Below are 22,302 nucleotides of genomic sequence, written 5' to 3'. Positions count from 1 at the left end.
TATAAATATATATATTATTGAAGATTAAAATATAGTTAAAATCATATTTTTTTCAGAAATAATTCTTATACAAGATTATTTGAAATAATTCTAAATTTAAATGATTTTTTGAAATTTTGATATAAAAAAAAAAGATAAAATACTTAAAATAACATTTTAAAAATAACTATCTAAATCGATTTATTTATTTTTAAAACAAAAGTATGTAAAATTATAAAAATAATTTATTTAAAAGCTGAAACAAACGGCACCAAGTCGTGTTGGTTCAAAAAATGTGCATAAGTTTGATTTGTAGTTTGTTACAAATTTATATTTAGATTTAAGTTTAACTTTTTTGAAAACTGGTTAAATAAATTATCTACGAATAAAAAATTTAACATATTTAAATAGACTAACAATTAAAAGACTAGTGGATTTTTTTATTTATTTATATTTATTTTCTAAGAGAAGCTTTTATGTTTTAATTTGTATTTTTTTTTGTAAATGAACCATATAAACTATTAGAAATATGTTTGACTTGATTTATTTAAACTTTAACATAGTTTTATGATATTGTTTGAAAAAAATATATCAAAATAATTTATGATACTTTTCATAAATTATTTTAAATTTATTTTTTCATGTTATTTTTTAAATAACTTATAAATATAATTTATATTATATATAAATATAATTTAAATTTATGTTATATTTTATTATCAAAATAGTTTATAAAAACTTATTCATACATATTTGTTTATCAACTGCAAATAAATTGTTTATACAAATAAGTCATAACTATAAAAAGGTCTATTTCAAAAAATAATTATAAGAAAATAAAACAACTATGAACATTCAGCACCCATATCTCTCATAATCTAACAAACAACAACCAATATGTTAGAAACTTGACATTGGTCTTTCATGCATTTTTAATGATTAGACTTTCGAAGCTCTTAACAATGCGTCAATCAGAGTCTTGGAGCTCAAATTACAGTTAACTATAAAGATGCTATTATCCTCTCTTTCTTACTAGTTGAATAGAGAGTATACAAATTGGAGGATCAAAGTGGCAAGAAGATCCTAAGAGACATCATTCTTAGTGAATTTCTTAAAAGCTTTCATCAAGTTATATGCTCAGTCGAAAACCCGATCAAACTGCTTCCGTTTTTATTTTACCTAACCTGCCAAAAGATTTTCCAAGATCAGAATTTTTCTTCCGAACCTCCTCTAGAGATTTATTGGCATGGTTCAGCAATGCCTTAGCATTTTCACAAGCCTTCTTTGAAGATTCTAGTTGGGACGAGAGCTCAGATTTTTCCTTCTCCGACTTCGTTGCCAAGTTGACGTTCTCTTCCTTTAGTTGAGCAATTAATTCATCCTTTTTCACCAATTCGTCAGTCAGGCGTTGGAGGTTTTCTTCATATTTCATCTTCTCAGAAGGCCAAGTCTTGAAAACACCTTTAGCTTCGTTAGCAACAGAGTTGAGCCACATCGCATTAGTGGCCACGGCGTCAAAGATGTTCTCCAAACCAAGTGAAACAACTTTAGAAGGCTCCATCTGTCCTGCAAAATTAAAAACTTCACTTTGACGAAACAAGTTATTATGGTCGTGAATAACCGTTGTAGTAGAAGGATCTTTAGGGATTCCAGACTCCGTCCTTTCAGAAGAATATGAAGAACTCCCCAAAGAAACCCTCTTCCGCTTAAAACGGTCAGACTGTGTCAAAGGATATTCTTTCTCCTGTCCTAATGGGACCGTAGAAGAGCTCGGTGGCACCTCAGCGGGAATATTGGTTATGTAAGTGGAGTTAAGCCCAATCTTGTTTTGATTCCTAAAGGCATTAGTCACATCAACTGACATAGGAGCTATTCCAAAATTTCCTGAAAAAAGGACAATGATTACATTAGAACCAATCTTCTTTTGATTCCTAAGGGCTTTAGTCACAGCAACTGAGGCCTAGCAATTGTCCTCAAGCTTCATCTCTCATTAGCCTAGTTAGTAGCCAACAAGAATTCTCACCTTGTATTACACATCTTTCATGATGAATTGTTTAGTAATTAATCAATCATGGAGCACTAAAATAATTGATTGTATGTAACTCTAGGCTAAACCAATCAAAAAAATTATTCATACATAATTAACTAGGATATGCCAATAAATGCTAACCTTGACCAGGTAGTATATTGTTGGTAATGGTGTTGGGAGATTTAGTGTCCATCGTAAGCATCTTTAAAGATATTTTTCGTAAATAATCAGACTGAGAAAGAAAGAACAACGATACTGAGTTAAAAAATCTATGTTCCAAATAGTTGTAAGAGTAACATATATGAATATGGAGGTTTACAATATTCATAATTAATATACCTGACTTATCGCAGACACAAATATTTTCTCTTCAAACCTTTGAGCAATTTTTTGAAGTTGAAGTAAACCCTCAGAACCAGAATAAGGAAGATGTCCTTTTAATGAGTTCAATCTACGTATAGAAAGAAATTGTTTCACATTTAGATCATGCAAGTCACATAGATGTTCAAACAATGCCCCAATATTAATGGTAAAAAACAAATCAGTTGATAAGAAATTATAGTGGTTCGGTTTTATAAGACCAACTAACTTCATTGTAGAAAGTGCGAAACAACAAATTTCAATCTAAAACTCAAGTTTTGGCACTGGAACTTACATTTTATCGACAATTCTCGAGCGCGTTTCAGGTGCCAGTTGAGCTCTCCAGTCAGATGTATCCATAGTGGATTCAGGATCCTGATTAAGTTTCTAATTATTAGAATCCCTAAAATTTGAATTAACATGAAGTTCAACATTCCAATCAAACGAGACTTTAACCGGAAACATAAGGCCATGTTTGGTTTAAGTGTTTTCTATTTTCACTTCCATAAAATACACTTAAAATCTATTTTCATCTTACTAAGAATCATTATTCAAATACAATACTCAAGCTAATAGAAATACCAATTGATTACTGAGTGATCACTTTCTTAATTATAACCTAGATTTGACCATACCAACTTCCTTAATACAGATCCTCCCCTTAATTTTGAAAACATGATTTTCTAGGTTAATTATTCTTTGTTAATCTTCACCAGAAATAATCTAGATTTGGCAATTTCAAAGTTGTAAAAAAACTCAATTCCATAATCATTAGTAATACAAAAAGAAAAGAAAAAGTACCTTTAACTTTGAGGATGAACAAAGCTCTTGAGGAGTTGTTTTTCTTTTCTGTGAAATGATTAAAAGAGAGTTTTAAAATCAACAATTTATAGGCAATGGCTGAAGTGGGTGCCACGTTCTTTTTTATTTTAAAAAGAAACAATATAAAGTTATGATATTATACTACAGCATGGTGCCAACTTTAGAAAACTTTATTCTTTACCCGACATTTATCTTACATTCATCCTTCCACACTTTACAATTTAAAAAAATTTCCATTTTATCCTTTACATATCAACTTAGAAATTTTTACAAAAATAACCCACTTTTTCAATGAATTTCTCAAAATACCCCTGGTTTCAAAAATATTCCCAAACTACCACAGTTTTAGGAGGAGTCGCCAATTGAATTGGAGACTCCTCTTAAAACTTGAATGGAGGCGCCAATTGGATTGGCTAGGGCAGATGCCCTAGCCAATCCAATTGGCGCCCCTGTGTAGGGTTTAAGAGGAAGCGCCAATTCAATTGGAGACTCCTCCTAAAATACAATTTTTGTGTTATAAATATATGTGTTGTGTGAGTAATTGTTCCACATCTCATATAATCAATTGGCAATTATGTTTGGTGTTCCTCGCCGATACGGAAAGGTGATTTATGCGAGAGACAAACCTCAGATGCTGATGTTGTTCTGGAACATCACTATGTTTGATCAACTGAAGAGGGAGTTTGTTCGTTGGTTAGATGGGAAAATACCAGAAGGGAAAAAAATTAGAAGTATTGAGAGACTTGACAATATCTTTGGTTGGATGCGAATAGAGACTGATAAGGATGCTAGGGAAACGATGTTCGGTCGAGACGACATCAATTTGATTGTTGTAATCAGTTAGAAATATTTCTGTTTTCAGATAGCTTATTTTGTACTGATGTTTGTTGTGAACCTCGTTGTAACAAAAACTTAATGATATATAATGATTGAAGGTTACAGAAGTACAATATTACAAAAAGCTTAAGACCTAGATGATGCTCCTCGATTGGGACAGTTGTTCTTGTTGTGTCCTGGTTGACGACAGATAGTACATAATCTTATCATTTTATCTGTGGAATTCATCTCTGTTCTGATACGTGTGCTGTTTGGACTTCCTTTTTTCTTTCTACGCATCTCGTCATTGTACCAAACAATATCACCTTCATATGGAGGCCAGTAATCCTCCATTGGTAGTACCGAGAAGCTTTGATTATATACATTCATGACGGTGTCGGCCTTGTACACATCAGATAAATGGCTGTAAGCATCTTGACGAGTATAAGCTCATGCTGCAATGACATGGGAGCTAGGCATGCGGAAGGCCTGGAATTTTCCACAATCGCACCAATTCTGTTTAGTCTAACAGCGTAGGCTAAATTTGGTGTCCCCTCGTTGTGGTCCATTGTTTCCTGGACGCTAAAATTTTGCCTATGATGGTCAAAGACTGTTACAGCGTGTGTGCTAGCTTTGATGCTCTCCTCTTTCATGACCTTCATGCAACACTCACTGAATACTTGCCCAGACATTAACACCGCACTCCATCTTTCACCTCTGGTTACGAACATAGAAGCCAACCTATAATAGGTTGATCTTACCAAGGTGATTATCGGCAGATTTCGAATTCCTTTGAATACCCCGTTCATGCATTCCACAAGGTTTGTTGTCATGTGGCCCCATCGACAACCTTTGTTAAATGCCCTTGTCCACTACTCTACTGATATGTTATTTAGCCATCTCCTTGCGTCTTCATTAGACAGTCTAATTTCATCACGATAATATTGAAATGACGGCTGAGTTAGAGCATACCCAACATTCACCACCTTCTTACGAAGATTCTTATCTTGTATAGCACGCATGAAGTTTTGTGCAATGTGTCTGATGCAATAGACATGGGTAGAAGGAGGATCATGCCATCCATTGTCATGGTTGTTGTAGGCACTCTCAATGGCAGCATGTCTATCAGAAATCAAACAGAGATTGGCTTGTGGAGCCACATGCGTTCTTATATGTCGAAGAAAGAAACCCCATCCACCAGCCGTTTCACCTTCAACAAGAGCAAAGGCAATGGGAAAGACATTGTTGTTGTCGTCTTGTGCAACCGCCATGAGCAAAGTACCCTTGTATTTGCCGTATAACCAAGTGCCATCAATTTGAATAATAGGTCTGCAGAATGCGAAACCTTTGATGCACGGGTCAAATGCCCAAAAGAGACGGTGAAAGATTTTATTACCTGTAGCACAGGTTCCTTCTGGCATCATCGCCGACAATGTCTCCATAATTGCCACAGTTCTTGGGACATATGTTTTTAGTGCCTATAAAAACTGTGGCAATTCCTTGTATGAATCCTCCCAGTTACCGAAAACTTGTTCAACAACCTTTGTCCTCGCAATCCAGACTTTCTTGTAAGATGGAGTATAATTATATGTTGATCTGATATGGGATATAATTATACTCACCTTCACTAATGAGTCTTTATTAACCAATGGCAAAATGTCTTGACATATCAACGTTGCGCTTAGTTTACAGTGATCTTGTTCAACGTTAGTTGCAATGCAACTGTGAGGTGGGTTTATTGAAGCGATCTCCCAAGAGTCGTTTTTCTTCTTGTAAGACGCAGGCAAACGAAACTTACAAAGCATGTTACAATATTCGATAACATACCTTCTAGAATCAGTGTGTTTCACTATAAAATCAGCAGAGTTGTTCATGTGGAATTTTTTGATAGCCAGAACACATTCTTCTTTGGTACGAAACATGTCTCCCACCTTTAATTCGCCTTCTGATCTCGGATACGGATTATAGAAAACACTGTTGGATGTTTCATCATCGTGAAGATCCATATTTGTCATATGTTGACGCAAATTGTAGACATGACTAGGAGGTACTGGTGGTGGTTGATCATCATCTTCATCGTCGTTGTTCAGCATGTGATCAACCTGTATCTCGGTCTCCTCTTCTTCTTCATCAACGACGTTCACTTCTACTTCTGCTTCTGGGTTGACGTCATCTAACTATTGTGGATCATCTTCACCATATTCATCCTGACTGGTTAGTTGAGACTGTTGAGATGGTATACATGGATCTCTTGGAGACTGATTTGTTAGATGATAACGCAAAAGGTCAAGGTATACTACTCTCACGCCTTAAGTCGTACTATAATAGTTTATACTTAGATGAGCATTCTACTGAAGATGCTCGAATAATAAAAACTAGGTGTTACATTATGCTGTTAATTGGCTCGTTTTTATTTCCCGAAGGTAGTGGTTCTAGCATGCATATTATGTATTTACCTCTACTTAGACATGTAGATAGAATAGGAAGTTACAGTTGAGGATCTGTTTGTCTAGCCTATCTCTATTGTTCCTTGTCCAAAAACTCACACAAAGACACGTCTACATTTTCTGGATGTGTTATTTTGCTACAAGCATGAGGTTGGTCAAGACTACCGTCTCTAGCACCCGTCAATAACAACCCTTTCACATTTCCGTATGCACAAAAGTAAGTTGTTTAAATTGCTATATCTTTACTTACTTCTTTAAAGATTATTACCTCTAACTAATATTTTTTGACTTTTTGGTGTAGATGGTCTGCACGTGGTATGAGTTACAATAGATGTCCAAGATACTGTATTACTCAGTATCGCAACCTGTTGGATCACCTTCGACCGACAGACGTAAGGAAAATAACTTAATTATTTCGTTATATTTTGTTAACTTCTTCTACCTTGACTATAATCCAATCTTCTTTTACATTTCAGTTTATTTGGCCTCCATACCTTAATTTGGATCATGACCATCAAGTCAACACTGAAGACGCTGCCGTATGGACTGCATGCACACTGATAATATGGTTCACAACTGTGGAGATGCACAACAGTGATCGTGTGAAGCTGCAGTTCGGTATGCCCCAAAATATCCTAGATCCCCTAGCTAGCCTAGGAGAATGGCATCTACGCAAAGTTAACGACCAATGGAACTTCAATCCATGGCAAAGCTTCGCAAGATCGGAGTATCGCAAATGGAAGCACCGTCATGACCATGTGTTAACTGACGCAGTCATGCCAACTGAAGAAAAACCAAGTCGTACTTATATGGCTTGGTACAGATCAGTTGGTTTTCAGTTCATCGTCGAGGATATGTACTTGTACGACCCACGCCAGATGACTTACACACCTGACACCTCAATATCAAACCCCTAACAACAGTGTCAGACCGGATACACACAACCCCCTATCCGTCAAACATTCCGTTCAACCAACACACAAACATACAACCAAAACATTCCATACACCCAACCCCAATACCAAGAGCATACCCCATACCACCACCAACAAATTGACCATCAACCTGAGACTCAACATCGCTTCGCACCCACCCCATCACCCTACCAAAGTCGCCTAAGCCAGAACACCCAATGATCATTCAACACCAACCGCCCCTCTTCCTACCGTAGCCAAGAAGCTCAAACCTCACAAAACCAAAACACCCAACAACCCTATCTCTACCAAACACCCCAACAACCTTTCCAACCTTTCCCCGGCACATCGCTCACACCCATGTCTCCCTTCAACCGTCCCGGTCGCCCATCAATGAGTCAATCACATCCCAACTTCTTTGGCATGGGTCATGAGCTCAGCTACGGCGGTACACCATCGATGCATACTGAAGACTATGCCGACTTGTCTGACTACCTCAACATACCTTCTCCTGCAGTTGGTAGTGACGCTCATGGCCCCTCATATGCTCAAACACCGGTACCGAATCGTCAACATGGGTTAGGGCCACGGGTTAGGGTAGCTAGAGGATGTGAGACCGAAGGTCGGTTAGGTGATCCTGGTCATCATCATTAGGTTTCTTTGTGTAAATGGCAAATTTTATTAATATCAAGTGGTCCTATATCAAATTTATCTATCACGTATACCATTTATCAAAAAAAGTTGCATTTTAGGAGGAGTCTCCAATTGAATTGGCGCCTCCTCTTAAACCCTACACAGGGGCGCCAATTGGATTGGCTAGGGCACCTGTCCTAGCCAATCCAATTGGTGCCTCCATTCAATTTTTAAGAGAATTGGCGACTTCTCCTAAAAGTGGGGTAGTTTGAGAATTTTTTTTGAAACCAGGGGTATTTTGGGAATTTCCTTGAAAAAGTGAGTTATTTTCGTAAAAATTTCATCAAATTATTTACTATTTAATATTTACTCTTTCATTTATCTATTTTGAAATTGGTTAAATATCATTATGGGATTACTTTACTTCGGATCTGTTACTTATTTTCACTTCATCATATTACTATCAATGAAGTCATCCTATCAATGAAGTCATCCGAAATGTATTAATATGTATTAATGTTTATTAGATAACTTACTATCGAATATTCGGTTAGATATGTTTGTTTACTAGATAACTTATATCAATGTTATCTGATATTTATGGTTATAATTGGATAATTTAGTTATAAATAATTAGAATTCCTTCGAGTAATTTGGTATATATTTTTAAATTTTTTTTTATATATCATAAAGACGAAGATCTTTACAGAGTCTTGTTTTGATTAGTTTGAGTTAATTTCATTAGTTATATAAGATTGGTTCATGTACAATCACAAGTTAAGCTCATTAATATAATTTGTAACTTCAAATAACTTCTTCTCGTTTTTCTTTTCATTCATGTCGATTTCAGTTTCTTAGCATGGTATCTTAAGCCTATGTGATATACCTACTCTTATTCTTCATCTCCAACCATGACTCCTTACGTAGCTCTCATTGATCTACAATTGGATCGAAGCAGTCTATACTATGTTCATCCAAGTGATGAACCTTCATCTGTCAAAGTCACGCCAATTCTTGAAGGATTCAACCATCATTCTTGGGCTAAATGCATGCGTCGTGCACTAGGTGGTAAAATGAAGCTTGAGTTTGTAGATGGATCCATATCAGTTCCAAATTATCACTTTGATCCTTTTTTTCGTGTTTGGAACAAATGCAATATGTTAGTTCACTCATGGTTACTTAATCCAGTTTTTAAATCGATTGCACAATCCGTTGTGTTCATGGAAAATGCAATTGATGTTGGAATGATCTAAAAGGGAGATTTTTACAAGGTGATCTCATCGAGTTTCAGAGTTTCAACAAGAAATATAAATTCTCAAACAAGATTCCAAAACTATTATTGAATTTTACTCCACTTTGAAGATTCTTTGGGAAGAATTGGAAATTTACATGCCAATTCCCTACTATAGATGTAGAATTCAATGCTCATGTGAAGTTGTGAGGCAAGAAGGGAAGAATAATAACTTATTGTATGTAACCAGGTTTCTTACTGGCCTAAATGAAAATTTTGTTGTGGTTAGGTCACAAATCTTACCCATGATCCATTATCCCATGTGAAAAATATTTTTTTCAATGGTCCTTCAACATGAAAGGCAAGGAAATTTTACAACTATTGATGACTCTCAAGCATTGATCAATGCAGTTGGATACAAGAAGTTTAATTCCAAACAAGGTACTTCTAATTTTCAACATAACACTTCTAAGTCCAAAACATGCACTCATTGTGGTATGACTGGCCATAAAATTGAGCTTTGCTACTGAAAACATGGTTTTCCACCTCACTTTGGCAAAATTTCAATGGTTAATAATGATGCCACAAATGATACTGATGATAATGATGACACATTTATCCAACAATCATCTACCACTAGTGGTTTCTCTCCAATTACTCAAGAGCAATTTGAGAAACTAGTGAATCTTCTTCAGAATTCATCTTTTCATCAAGCTTTAACCCCTGTATTTTCCAACCAGGTTGACTCTTTTATATTCACATATTATTCACCTTTGAATGAAAAAGGAAATTCTCATTCTTTTGTATATAAATGTTGCATTTTGAACTCTTGGATCATAAATTCGGGAGTTAGTGATCATATATGTGTGAGTGCACCTTCCTATTAGAAATATTTTGTATGATGTCAAAAGTAGGACATTTTAGCATTTATGTATATTTGACGGTATTCTCCGAGTCTAAATGTGCATCTTAGTATTAGGAAACTTAGGAACGGTTTAGAAATGTTTCATGCATTAAAAACAAGTTTTTATGTGAAAAATAGGTATATGTATCGACACATACATGCTATGAGTCGACATATGTGGATCATTTTTAAAGATTGTAGCATCTGTAATGCATGAGTCGACACATAAAGCATTTCAGGTCGATACGTAGAAGAAAAATTCTTCTATGAGTTGACACATACGAGTTATGAGTCGACCTATGTAGTTCAATTTTAAAGCCTATAGCGTCTATTTGATGTGTCGACTATGGGGGGTTTTCAAGTTGACACATATAAGAAAATTTCTCATATGAGTCGACACATGACATATATAGGTCGACACATGCATTGAATGTATCGACACATGACCTACAGAGGTCGACACATGCATTAAAAATCTTGAAAAATTTGCATTTTTTCTAAACCTCTTGCATTCCTTTTTTCCTCCAACATACACACATATATATACCTCATACATGCATCAATTCAAATATATGAAACTAGGATATAAAAAGATTTCTCTTCGTCTTCAACCTATGTTCTATGCATACACACAAACAAATTACACATAATCATTTTTTGTTTGGATGCCATTTAGAATCAGAGTTGAGAACATCCAATTTAGATTATTGAATTGTAAATTGGGTTGAGAATCTTTGGGGGTTTCAAATAAGAAAACTAAGATGGGGTTTCTTTCAAGATCAATTGGTGATTTAAAGGTTTTGGACACGATTATGCAAGTTAGATTCAACCAAGTGAAAGCTTTGAAGAATGGTGGGTTCATTCGAAGGAGTAACGGTAACTGGAGGATCATCTTGGTAAATCTTGGGTGGAAACAATTCACAATTTGGATTCGATCGAGTGAAAGCTTTGAAGAATAGGATTTCTTACAAAGGAGTAGCGTGAGGCGGTGTATCAAATTGGTATTATTGGGTGACTTGATCATGCTCAGATCAAGGGAAGAGAAAATGTTAAAATTAACATCAAACATAGGGTTTGTGGGGTTCTATTGCTACATTTCTCTTGTAAAACTACTTTTGCAAAGTAAGATTGATTATCTCAATTACATTTGGAGTTAGGGGCAGATGTAGCCATATCGAGTCCGATTGGTGAACTGCCTAAATAAATCCTTGTGTTCTCTCTCTCTCTCTCTCTCTCTCTCTCTCTCTCTCTATATATATATATATATATATATATATATATATATATATATATATATATATATATATATATATATATATATATATATATATATATCTTTTACTTTTCATTTGCAAATTATTGAATTTGTCAATTGTGCGATCAATACGTTTGGTTAAACTTTTTGATAACCTTTTGAAAAAAGGTTTTTTTGAGTTGATCGAAATCTATTAGATTGTGGTTGGATTTGTAAATCAACAAAACCATACAAAATTCTAAAGGAAATTGATTGCACATAAGATGTTCGATAATTTGCCTCAATTACGTTTTTGTGTATTTTGTCATTGGAAATAGACTTCAATTTTATTGTAGCATTCAAGTGATTGTTGTTAAAAGTATATTGATCAATTTGTTCTCATTATCATAACTTGATTCTATATATGCATATCTGGCCTTTTCAATAGCGGTTCAGTTTAGACGATTCGATCCGAGTCACTTCCGCTAGCCGTTAAAATTTTCAAAACAGTTTTTTGTAAAGTTTTTTTAACTTGGGATCTATTCACCGCCTTCTATATAATTCGCCTTTTTCTAACAATATGTTCTTCAAATTATTGCTTTAATTCATACCATGGAATCACTTGTATCAATGTTAAATTGCCTAATGGATAGTTTGCATTAGCAAAACACATTGGTACAATCATGTTTCCCCCTACTTTCATCATAACAAATGTCCTTTTATATACTTGAAATTTTTGTCAATTTGATTTATGTTTCAAAGTTATGTCAAAATTCAAAATACAAAATAAGTTTTTATGATACTTAGTATTTTATTTAGGATCAGAAATACATGAAGATGATTGGTTTGATTGCAAAGCTTGAAGGCTTGTATCATCTGATCCTTAAGGCCAAGTATGAACATGTCTCTAGCATAAACAATATTTATGTTTGTACTTTTACAAATAGTTCCCTATGGCATTTTAGATCAGACCATTTATCCCCTACTAGAATGCAGTCTTTACAAAATAATTTTCCTTTTGTTCTTGTTGATAAAAAAAACTATTTGTGATATATGCCACTTTTCTAAGCACAAGAAACTTCCTTATCATTTAAGTTTTAATAAATCCAAACATCTTTTTGGTATTTTACATTTTGATGTTTGGGGTCCCTTAGCAGTTAAGTCTTATCATGGTCACTTGTTGATGATTTTAGTAAATAGACATGGATCATTTTAAGGAAATCCAAAGTTGAAACTAGGAAAATGTTCTCAATTTCATTAAAGGGTGAAGTAAAACATAATTAAAATATCAAACTCATAAGGAATGATAATGGTCTTGAGTTTATCATCCAAACTTCTATTCTTCTAAAGGTTTTTACACTAAACCAGTGTTTTACACTAAAGGCTTTAAAATAGCATGAGTCTTAAGTTTTCAATCTAATACTCCTAACTTTTGGGGGTCCTATGCAGTCAATCATGTTGTTTACATCATGAACAGGGTTACTAATCCTATTTTAAAGAACAAATCACCTTACTATATATTTTTTAATGAGAAACATGATTTACATGTTTTAAAAGTTTTTGGAACTTTAGCATATGCATCGACAATCCAGTTTCATAACAAAACCTCATTATAGAGTCGCCACCAAATATTTTTAAAAGGGAAAACGTCGATAACACCCTAAAAGAATAAAACTATGGTCGTCGCAACCAACATCGAGTTCGAGGGTCGATAATGTGGGGGGAAGGTATTAGCACTCCGCGACACCCGTTGTAAACAATTGTTACCTTTAATTAATTTTACAAATAAAAGTGTTGTTTTAAGGTGTTCAATTTCTTATAATTACTATGACATATTTATAAGAAAGGGAAAAAAAATATTAGAGTATTTTATAAGATGTTGAATCTTAATCATACGTATCTCCCGGTGCGTTGGAGAATTCAAAGCACATAGTTATGGATAGAAAAATCTTGTGTGTTAGTTGATTTTAAAGAAAAAATGTTTAATCGCACAAAGGCGGAAAAATGTTTATTGACTGAAAATAAAAGGAATTTACTCGTGCTAGGGTGGAAAATAAAATTTGTTGGTTGTCGTTGTTTTTAGGAGGAAGATGAATATTTGAACTTAAACAAGACATACATCTTGCATTTATTTATTCGAGGATAAAAGGATATACATCCAATTATTTACTTTTTCATCCATTTGGTTTATCAGAAAAAATGAGAATTCAAATGATCAAGTTGTACAACTTGCATCTCGCAAACTCCGCAGTTAAAATAGATGTACATCTATTTATCAATTTTTACTCCTTGCACTTAAATTATTGGTTTAAAAAAACCAAAATTTAGAGTAACTAAGATGTATTCGGGACGAGACGTTATTTTTATGCGGAAGATGAGTATTCGAACTTAAACAAGACATTTGTCTTGCGTTCGCGTACTCGAGGATAAAAGGATATGCATACAGTTATTCCCTTTTTAATCTGACAGGAAGAAAAAGAAGTTTGTTGATTGTCAATTTTAGGAGGAAGACGATTATTCGAGTTTAAACAAGATGTTCGTCCTGCATTTGTTTACTCGAGGATAAAAGGATGCGCATCCAATTATTTCCTTTTTAATTTGATTTTTGAATGGACTCGAAATGAGATGACTGTTCCTTCTGACGACACTTTAAGAAAATTGGTATGTTTCATTATGGATCTTAAAGAATTAATTTCTCTTTAATTAGAGCATTGTCGAGAGATATAGGTTTTTTATATCGGTCCTAAAGATATAAGGAATTTTTTGTTTGGAAATGAGTGGATGGACGTAGGGATACTATAGTTGTGGTGCACGTAAGTACAATTTCTATTCTAATAAATGTCAATTTTAAATTTGTGCATATCAATAATTTTAATGTTATGATTAACTTATTTTTTAAATTTTGTTTACCGTTTAGGTACATGCATCATTTTTGTATAGAATCAAATATATCAGATATTTATGGATTCTTGGACCAATTTAGCATTTGATTTGCAAATAATTCTCCAAAAGTGATTGAATCATTCTACTCATCACGACTAAGATAAGAGAATAAAGACAGTTACTTAGCACCATTTATCGATTCATGAGTAATTTTTGAAATTATGATTTCTCTATTATAGTTAGTTTTCAAGTTTTACCAAATACTAATTATGCTCATTTTCATTTAGTGGTCATTTCCAATTGATCATCATCTCTCTTCGGACGAATATGATAATTATGTTATGTTCCTTAGCAAAACCACTTGAACCAAATATGAGACATATTTTCTACGTAAGTTTATATTTTTTAGTAATATTTTCTTTGAATTTGTAATTAGCTTAGAGTGTAATATGTTTAAATTATTTTCAATATATAGAGTTGCGGAACGACACAATATGTTGAACGAAGTTAGAAATAAAAGATTCGCATTTTGTACGCCTTTGGTAAGTGGGTTACTTGTGACATTCATTTATTTATAGTTATATGTGTGGTTATATATTCATGTAATGTATAAATTTGTAGACGAGGAAACATAAAGGAGAATACAATGTGGTTTATATGTCATGAAACACATGTTAAACATTGTCTTTGCCGATATTGTTGATTATTGGGATCAGGTATATATATTTATAATAAAATATTAATGATTTATACCACATGCATAAAATTTTGTTACTATTTCAAATCAAGTGATCTTCCATTTCCTTCAATTATTTATATAGATGGTTAACGACACTACACCATTCTCACAAGAAGACTTTAAAGATGTTCGTACATGTTGGGCATCTTACTTAAATGCGATTTATAGGCTAGAATGATCACATTGAGTTTGTAATATATATTTGCAATATTTTTAGTTTGATGTAAATAATATTTAGATTTGTTTAACATTTTGGTACTATATTGAAGCCATAATTTTGTGCTTACATATAATGTATACATATAAGTCATATAAGCAATATTTTTGTTAAAAAAATTGTGTAATTATTGGTTCATATTCTGTTGTGGTAGAAAATATGATATAAAATATAGGTAGAAAAAATGGGGCATATATGGAATATTAAAAAAAATATTTAAAAAAACAACAAAGTATCTCACCGCAATAGTCAACCGTGGTGAAAAGCAGCACACTGAATATTATATACCATGGTCTAATCACCTCATGATAGTCCAAAATATCAAGTTGTCGTAGATAGTGGGCATTCCTCTTCTCCTAGGTAGTGAGGATTATCATTCATACCTCGTGATCACCATGAGATCGCTCGTCCATGACAGAGGAAAAATGGGGGCGTCATTGGTTCCTAGCACCCCGAGAGAATTATCTTGCCCCTTAACACAAGCAAACTTATATTTATAATATTTATAATGATTCGAATGGGGCGAGAAATTGACTTTCCCAGGATGGCTACTCAAGGTAACCCAACTACCCTTTGTCGGGTTTGTGGTGTGGGAGGAGAAGACTCCCACGGTCGGTGTGATGACTGGGTCCTCACAGATCATCTCGAAAGCCTTTATGTAGGCCCAACTATTGGGGAACAACTGGGAAAGAGCCACATTAAGGACTCTCAGAACCTACATAGAGTATGGGGAAGAGGGAAAAACATTCTTATATCCTTGATAAAAGGGAGGTAGAAGTAAAAATATGTAGAAGGAGGATCAGAGGGGACATACGTGGTCACCCTATTCGATGCCAAAAAAACCCTCAAGAACAACTTCTTATTCATTATCTAAAGAAGAGATATCACATCCTGATTGGAAAAGAAGGATTTGTTCAAAAGTGTGACTAAATTCAAAATCTGTGGAACCTTTGAACACGTCGGATGGGGTATACATTCTCTCTTTTGTTAATGAGAAAACAAAAGAACAAAAAGAATCAACATCACCGTCATAATCGTTAAAAAAGGGGAAGCTAACCTAGAACCCCACACTTAGTTTAGAAAACCCCATTTGAGAAACACCCCTGCAAAACCTATTCAATACAGAAAACAAGAAAAAGAAAATCGTACATGGAAGAAGGTTGGGAGCGAAGAGACGTGGAATTAGACAAGCTGGAAAAAGGAGAAGAGGAAATGAAGCAAATGAAATGAAAGAGAAAATCTTTTATAGAAGAGCCCATATATGATCCTTTGGACTCCCCATGTTTTTTTAAAACTTAGCAAATTTCAGACATGTGTCCATAGCGTTTAAGGTCTCGAAAAGAGGCTATATTAGCTTACATCAAATGAAAGTAAGTGTGACAAGTTAAGTGATTGATTGATATTCCTATATGACATTTTTAGTTAATCAAGAGACATATGGAAGATGACTCATCCATCATTTATGGGCTTAAACAAATAATAATAGTCACTGTCAACTGAGGGACTCGCCTGTAAATATACTCATCTCAGGCTGAAGGACTCACCCTCAAGGAGTAAACTTACCTTCATCTAAGGGTTTGCCTTAGGCTAAGGGACACATCATAAACTGAAATAGTGTCTTAAAATCACTCCGTCCTTATTTAACTTCTCGTACTTGAGGGATTGTTAGATACCCAAAAGTGCTTATTTGAGCTATCAAATATGGGTATCTTTCACTCCATTTCCTTGCTAAATTGTCAAAACCACCTTTGTTTTAGATGAAATGCAATACATTGATAAACGATCTTGGTACCTTTGATTTGTGTGTTATTGTGCAGGAAGAAGGCATGAAATAATTGAAAATGAAGACACAAGAAAGTTGGCAAAGGAAGCAAAGAGAAGATGCATTCATCAGCTTGCTCGCTAGGCGAGAGCTGTAGCGAAGGACTCGCTAGGCGAGCTTCCAGCGAACATTGCAGCGAACGCGTCCAGACTTGGTGAAAAGCGCAGCCAGCACTCAGCGAGATCCCAGCGAGGATTCCAATAGCCAAACCTCTCAACCTCGCTGGAGCGAGGGTTGAAGCGTGCCCTTCGCTAGGCGAAGGTTTTGTTCGCTAGGCGAACATGACAGTCTGAGATAGGCTGTTTCTCTGGGCGCAGGTGCCTCATGTGCCTCAATTAGACCCTCGCTAGGCGAGCCATTCTGCTCGCCTAGCGAGCATGACAGCCCAGTACAGCTCTATAAGTAGCAAGTGCCACTTTTTGGAGCCATACCTAGTTTTCCATACTTTTGCACTTTTTCTAGATATTTTTACAGCATTGTTCTTAGAAGCTTTTGTGCCCTAAATTTCATTTCTCTTCATCTCTTAACCATCTTTTACAAAAAGAATGTGGATTCCCATCCAATCTCGATTATTCGACTCAGATGTTGATCAACCTTCTTCCGAAACTTGCCGTCCAAGCTACCATGAAAATGAGTAGCTAAGTCCTCCATTTGTCAAGGTTAGATGTAGATGATCATTAGCTTTGTGTGTAAATGTAAGGATCTTCATGTGTAAACTCTTTAATGGTGAATATATGATGAAAACTTTGTTCTTATTCAAAACTCTTTGTGTTGGTTTATGATCGAGAGACGTTTACCAACTCTTAACCTAGGTTTTCATCCAATCTTGTTTGTTAGCTAGAGATAGTAATGAATGATTTTGTTCACCATAAGGTTGAACCAAAAAGTTGTCATTTTGATAGGTTGTGTTAGAGATAAACAATCGATCAAAATGGGAAAACTCACAATGTGTGTTCGAGAGAAACATATTGGGAGGACTTTGTGAAATAATTTATCATCTAAAGGAGTTTATAAGATTGTTGACCGAACAAATACATGCAAAGTGATCGTTGAACCCTAACTTTGGCAATATTTCTCAAATATTCAAATCAAACTTTTACCGCATTGTATTACCTTTTTATGCAAGATAACGTGATTAAAACCAAAACCCCCTGTGTTACTTAAGCTAAGATTAATACAACCATCGAACGGCGGTGATATCTTACAATCCCTGTGGATACGATAACAAAAACCCGACACTTAAAATTACAACCAACATGGACTATGTAGTGTTATATACATGATAACCCTAAACTAGGGCGCCCTCGCCCAAGAAGCTATATCACCCAAGCAATATCTCAAAGATTCGCCCAGGGGTATCGACTACGTGTAAGGACGTCACTCAAAGGAAAGGTAATTATCCACTACTCCTGAAAGATAGGTGGTCAATAACTTTTCCTAATTAGGGGGAAGAAGTTTCCACCATCCAGGGTTACCCATATGCTAGTCTCAAAGGGCCTATATGAATATTCCTCCCCTCAAGGGGAAAAAAGACAGATCTTAAGCAATAGAGATCATTACACCCCCAAGAGCCATAACACTTAACTAATGCCAATCACTCTCTTAGAAGCTTATACATAAGCACTATATCAATCTACAAATCCTCTCACCTCACATGATCAGGATTTCTAAAACCATCTATAACACCATCGTACAAGACTTCTCGCCGTCATGGACATGCACTAACCAACCACAAATGTTATAAACCTACTAAGGCCTCTAAGTCTCCATCCTTTTGCAAGGGGAACATGCACACATCTACTTTTTGACCAGTAAAGTTATGAAAAATAAAATCACACCTTTTAAAAGTTTAAAAAATGACTTACTCTTATAGAAAACCTATTGTGAATTAAACTTATTGTGTTGAGAACTACCAATGGCCAAAAGTTTAATTTAGATCAGTTTAATAAGTTTCGTAGATGACAAGATATCATGTAATGCCCTATATTCTCTAAGCTTTTCATCATTATTTTAATGATAAATTAGTATGTCTAATTAAGATTAGAAGTTAACTATAACCGAAGTGGTATTCATTAGCAATTTAGAATAAAGACAAAGGTATTTTGGATCTTGAGCATACACGTTATAAAAGTCAAAATGTGAGAAGAATCATTCATTTCTCACATTTTTATCTCTTTAAAATCAGAAAGTTAGAGAGAGAGAGAGAGAGAGAGAGAGAGAGAGAGAGGTAACTTTGAGTTCATTAACCATTTCCTTGCATATGTGAGTTTTAATTGGTTTCTTGAAGAGGAAGGATCAATGAAAACTTAGACCATCATCAATTTCTCATCATCATTTTCAAATAAGGTTTTGGAAATCCTAAGATGGGGTTCATAACCTTGATTTGGATAGTACCCTATAAGGTTGATTCTGTAATATTATATTCGTAGGGGGACTCTCCCAGGGCGATATCTAGAGGACGCCCAAGGAGAGACAAAGATAAAGTCGCCCAAGAGGGGGTATTGCCTCGCCCCAAAAAGTATTCCTATTGCCAAGTCGTGAGAAACATGGGGAAAATACGTTTCTAGGGCAGAGAGAAGCCAATGTCATTAACTGATCCATGACTTCCTTGGAATTAGGGATTCAGCGCTCGACCCTTGTCTGAGTGAGCAATGACCCTTTCCAAGAGAACCCTTGACCCATAAGGCCTCTATAAATACCTCTCTCCTAACGGGAGAAATGACAATTCATTACACTCTAAAGCACAACACTTAGCAAGATCATAACTCATGTAAAACCCCTATTTTTAATTATTAGTCAAGAATCTTTAGTCTCCATCCTTTAGTTAATTATCAAATAATCTAGTTTGATTGATTTATTTTCTGACCATAATATGATGAGTTTCTAATTGGTTGTTCTTGGTTCTTAATTTATGAGATGTTAGAATTATTAATTGCTATTTTATTAACTTATGTATTTTACATCAAGTAATATATAACGTTTGACAATTATACAATTAGATTATATACATTAAAGTATATGATAATTAAGAAAATCAATTAAATAAATAATATATAATAAGACGTGAATAGTGAAAAAAAGGGATGTGACATACTGTGGATTTTAGATTGTAGGATATAATAATGATAATAATATTAATAATAAAATTAGGCTAATGCTAACATGTGCCCCAAAGACACACGCTAATGATACATTTATAAATATTCTCTTGGAATGCGTGCATTTGATTTCTTGAAATTAAAGTTTTGTTTTATTCCACACAATTTTTGTAATAATAGTAACCTTAACTTGTGCCCCAAGGGCACACGTTAGCAAGACCCATAAAATTAAGTAAAATAATTCTCTATTTAATTCCATATTATTCTTCCATCATTCTCACTTCCTCTTAACTTCCACCTCTAAAACTTCATAGATTCACGTACAAACTCTTCACAAAAGTAAAACTCTCATAGAAAATATTTCTATTCACCGACAATTTTGTAATATCAATAATCCTCATATTTTGTTTGAATATCGTTATTGAAAGTGTTCTTTGAAATTGTTGTTCGTGTAATCGGATCACACAATTATTTTTGGTTTTGGGGGAAAACATTAAGTTAAAGACTTTTCCCCATATAAATTTAAATTAAACTTGAATTAGAAGTTGGATATATGTAAATTACCTATTTTATTTTTTAGAGATTGAAATAATTGAAAAGATTCAAATAGAAAAAATTAAAATTAAAAATAACATTTATTCATATATCTAAGTGCATCGTTTTTAGTTAATTTTTTAGGTGATGAACTTGTATCTAAATGATGTATTTTCCATTTATTGTTAGCTCTATATTCTGGTTATTGTTGATTTAATTATTTAGTTGTGTTGGTTCCATTTGTGATTGTCTTAGTGATAGGAGATTCTATGTTATTTTTATTATGCATGTCATGACATTTATATTTCTGTGTGGTGTATTAGTAGTGGGTTATTTTTCTTATTGATATGAGATGAATAATGTGTGGTGTCTTAGTGACAGACTGAAATATCTGAATCATATAGTTTTAAGAGTATGCATATTTTTGCATATGTCAATATAAGATTGATTGTTGATAGTTTTTATTTAACTCCTTTACATGTATCGCGTTTTAAGCTTACAAATTTGTTATTAATAATTTTGGTGAGTACTTTTTATTAATTCTCTTGGACATGATATGTATATTTATATTTGTCGGATTTCTACTCTCCTTTAATTTAGTTTGACATGGATTATGGTTAATGGAAACTGACACCTTACAACAATATTTTAGGTACAAATATGGAGTTTTAAAGTGATTGATGTCTGCTTGATGCATGATCGTGGGGAAGAAGAGATTTTCAAAATAAAAATATTCCAGTAGTTTATATTTGAAGTTATTTATTTATTTTACCTCGAATTAATTAGAAATGCGGTGATTTTTCAAAGTGGTTGTATTATATTTGAAGTTATTTATTTATTTTACCTCGAATGAATTAGAAATACGGTGATTTTTCACTTATGAATTTGAATTGTCACCGAGTTGATTCTAAAATCTTTGTTTTTTCTAAAACAAGTATTGTTAATAATTTTTTAGTCATGTCTTAGATGAAAATCTAGGACGTCACAATATGGTATCAGAGCAATAATCCTCAAACAAACATTTTTGGGGTGGGATAACGTTTGTTTGATGCATGCTTGTATGGTATGTGAATTGAATTTGTGTTTTTTACCTGTTGTTAGTTCTTGCTTTCTTGTATTAGAATTATTTGTAAAATGACTTCTTATGAATGTTTAGATGTCCCCTAATAGCAAATTCAGTATATTATACAAACTGATTTCACTTAAGAAGATAACCCTAGAGTTTTAATTGAATTTTGAATGATCCTGGCTCTAGAAATTTGTAGGAATTAAGGAATGGGACTAGGAAGCCCCAATGCCACTAACACTTGGAACAAAGCGAATATGACGGAGATCATGTACACAATGCATGAGAGACGACTCTATAGGTTAGTGTGATGGCTCTACAAGCTCAAACTCAGACCTAGAGAGATAAGTAAAGGTTAGTGCGATGACTCTACAAGCTCAAATTCAGGCCCATAGAGATGAGCAAAGGCAACAAAAAGAAGAAGCGTTGGCAGCAACTGGAGGATTAGCAGAGTTCCGATGCCACAGTCCACCGAGGTTTGAGGGTGACAATGATCCTAACAAGGTTGATCTATAGATGTAAGAGATTAATAAGATCTTTGATATTCTCTAATGTACTGGGAAGACCAAGCTGG

General features: G+C 34.2%; 1 protein-coding gene across 2 annotated transcripts; it reads right to left on the bottom strand.

Moving 5' to 3' along the window:
- Window positions 1-858: 858 nt before the first annotated feature.
- Window positions 859-3,321, bottom strand: LOC127105386 (uncharacterized). 2 transcript variants are annotated; one of them, XM_051042563.1, is made up of 5 exons: window positions 3,170-3,321; window positions 2,664-2,743; window positions 2,348-2,459; window positions 2,150-2,240; window positions 859-1,863 (listed from the first exon to the last, which is right to left on the bottom strand). In XM_051042563.1, the coding sequence occupies exons 2-5, from the start codon at window positions 2,726-2,728 to the stop codon at window positions 1,133-1,135; spliced, it is 999 nt and encodes a 332-aa protein (XP_050898520.1). In that variant the 5' UTR covers window positions 2,729-2,743; window positions 3,170-3,321; the 3' UTR covers window positions 859-1,132. The 2 variants fall into 2 exon arrangements, with proteins under 2 accessions (XP_050898520.1, XP_050898521.1); XM_051042564.1 differs by having other exon boundaries at window positions 2,664-2,771; window positions 3,170-3,294.
- Between the last annotated feature and the right edge of the window lie 18,981 nt (window positions 3,322-22,302).

This window comes from Lathyrus oleraceus, chromosome 7 (assembly GCF_024323335.1).
Source record: "Lathyrus oleraceus cultivar Zhongwan6 chromosome 7, CAAS_Psat_ZW6_1.0, whole genome shotgun sequence".
Taxonomy (NCBI): domain Eukaryota; kingdom Viridiplantae; phylum Streptophyta; class Magnoliopsida; order Fabales; family Fabaceae; genus Lathyrus; species Lathyrus oleraceus.
The sequence above is the reverse complement of the archived record's forward strand: the minus strand, read 5'-3'. Positions and strand labels throughout refer to the sequence as shown.

What these genes read in the sequence shown, in the direction of transcription:
- LOC127105386 (XM_051042563.1), bottom strand. Translation starts at nt 2,728, where the DNA reads ATGGATACATCTGACTGGAGAGCTCAACTGGCACCTGAAACGCGCTCG. An exon ending in TCGAGAATTGTCGATAAAAT is followed by an intron (nt 2,460 to 2,663) that starts GTAAGTTCCAGT and finishes TTCTATACGTAG; the next exon opens with ATTGAACTCATTAAAAGGAC. An exon ending in TTGTGTCTGCGATAAGTCAG is followed by an intron (nt 2,241 to 2,347) that starts GTATATTAATTA and finishes TTTCTTTCTCAG; the next exon opens with TCTGATTATTTACGAAAAAT.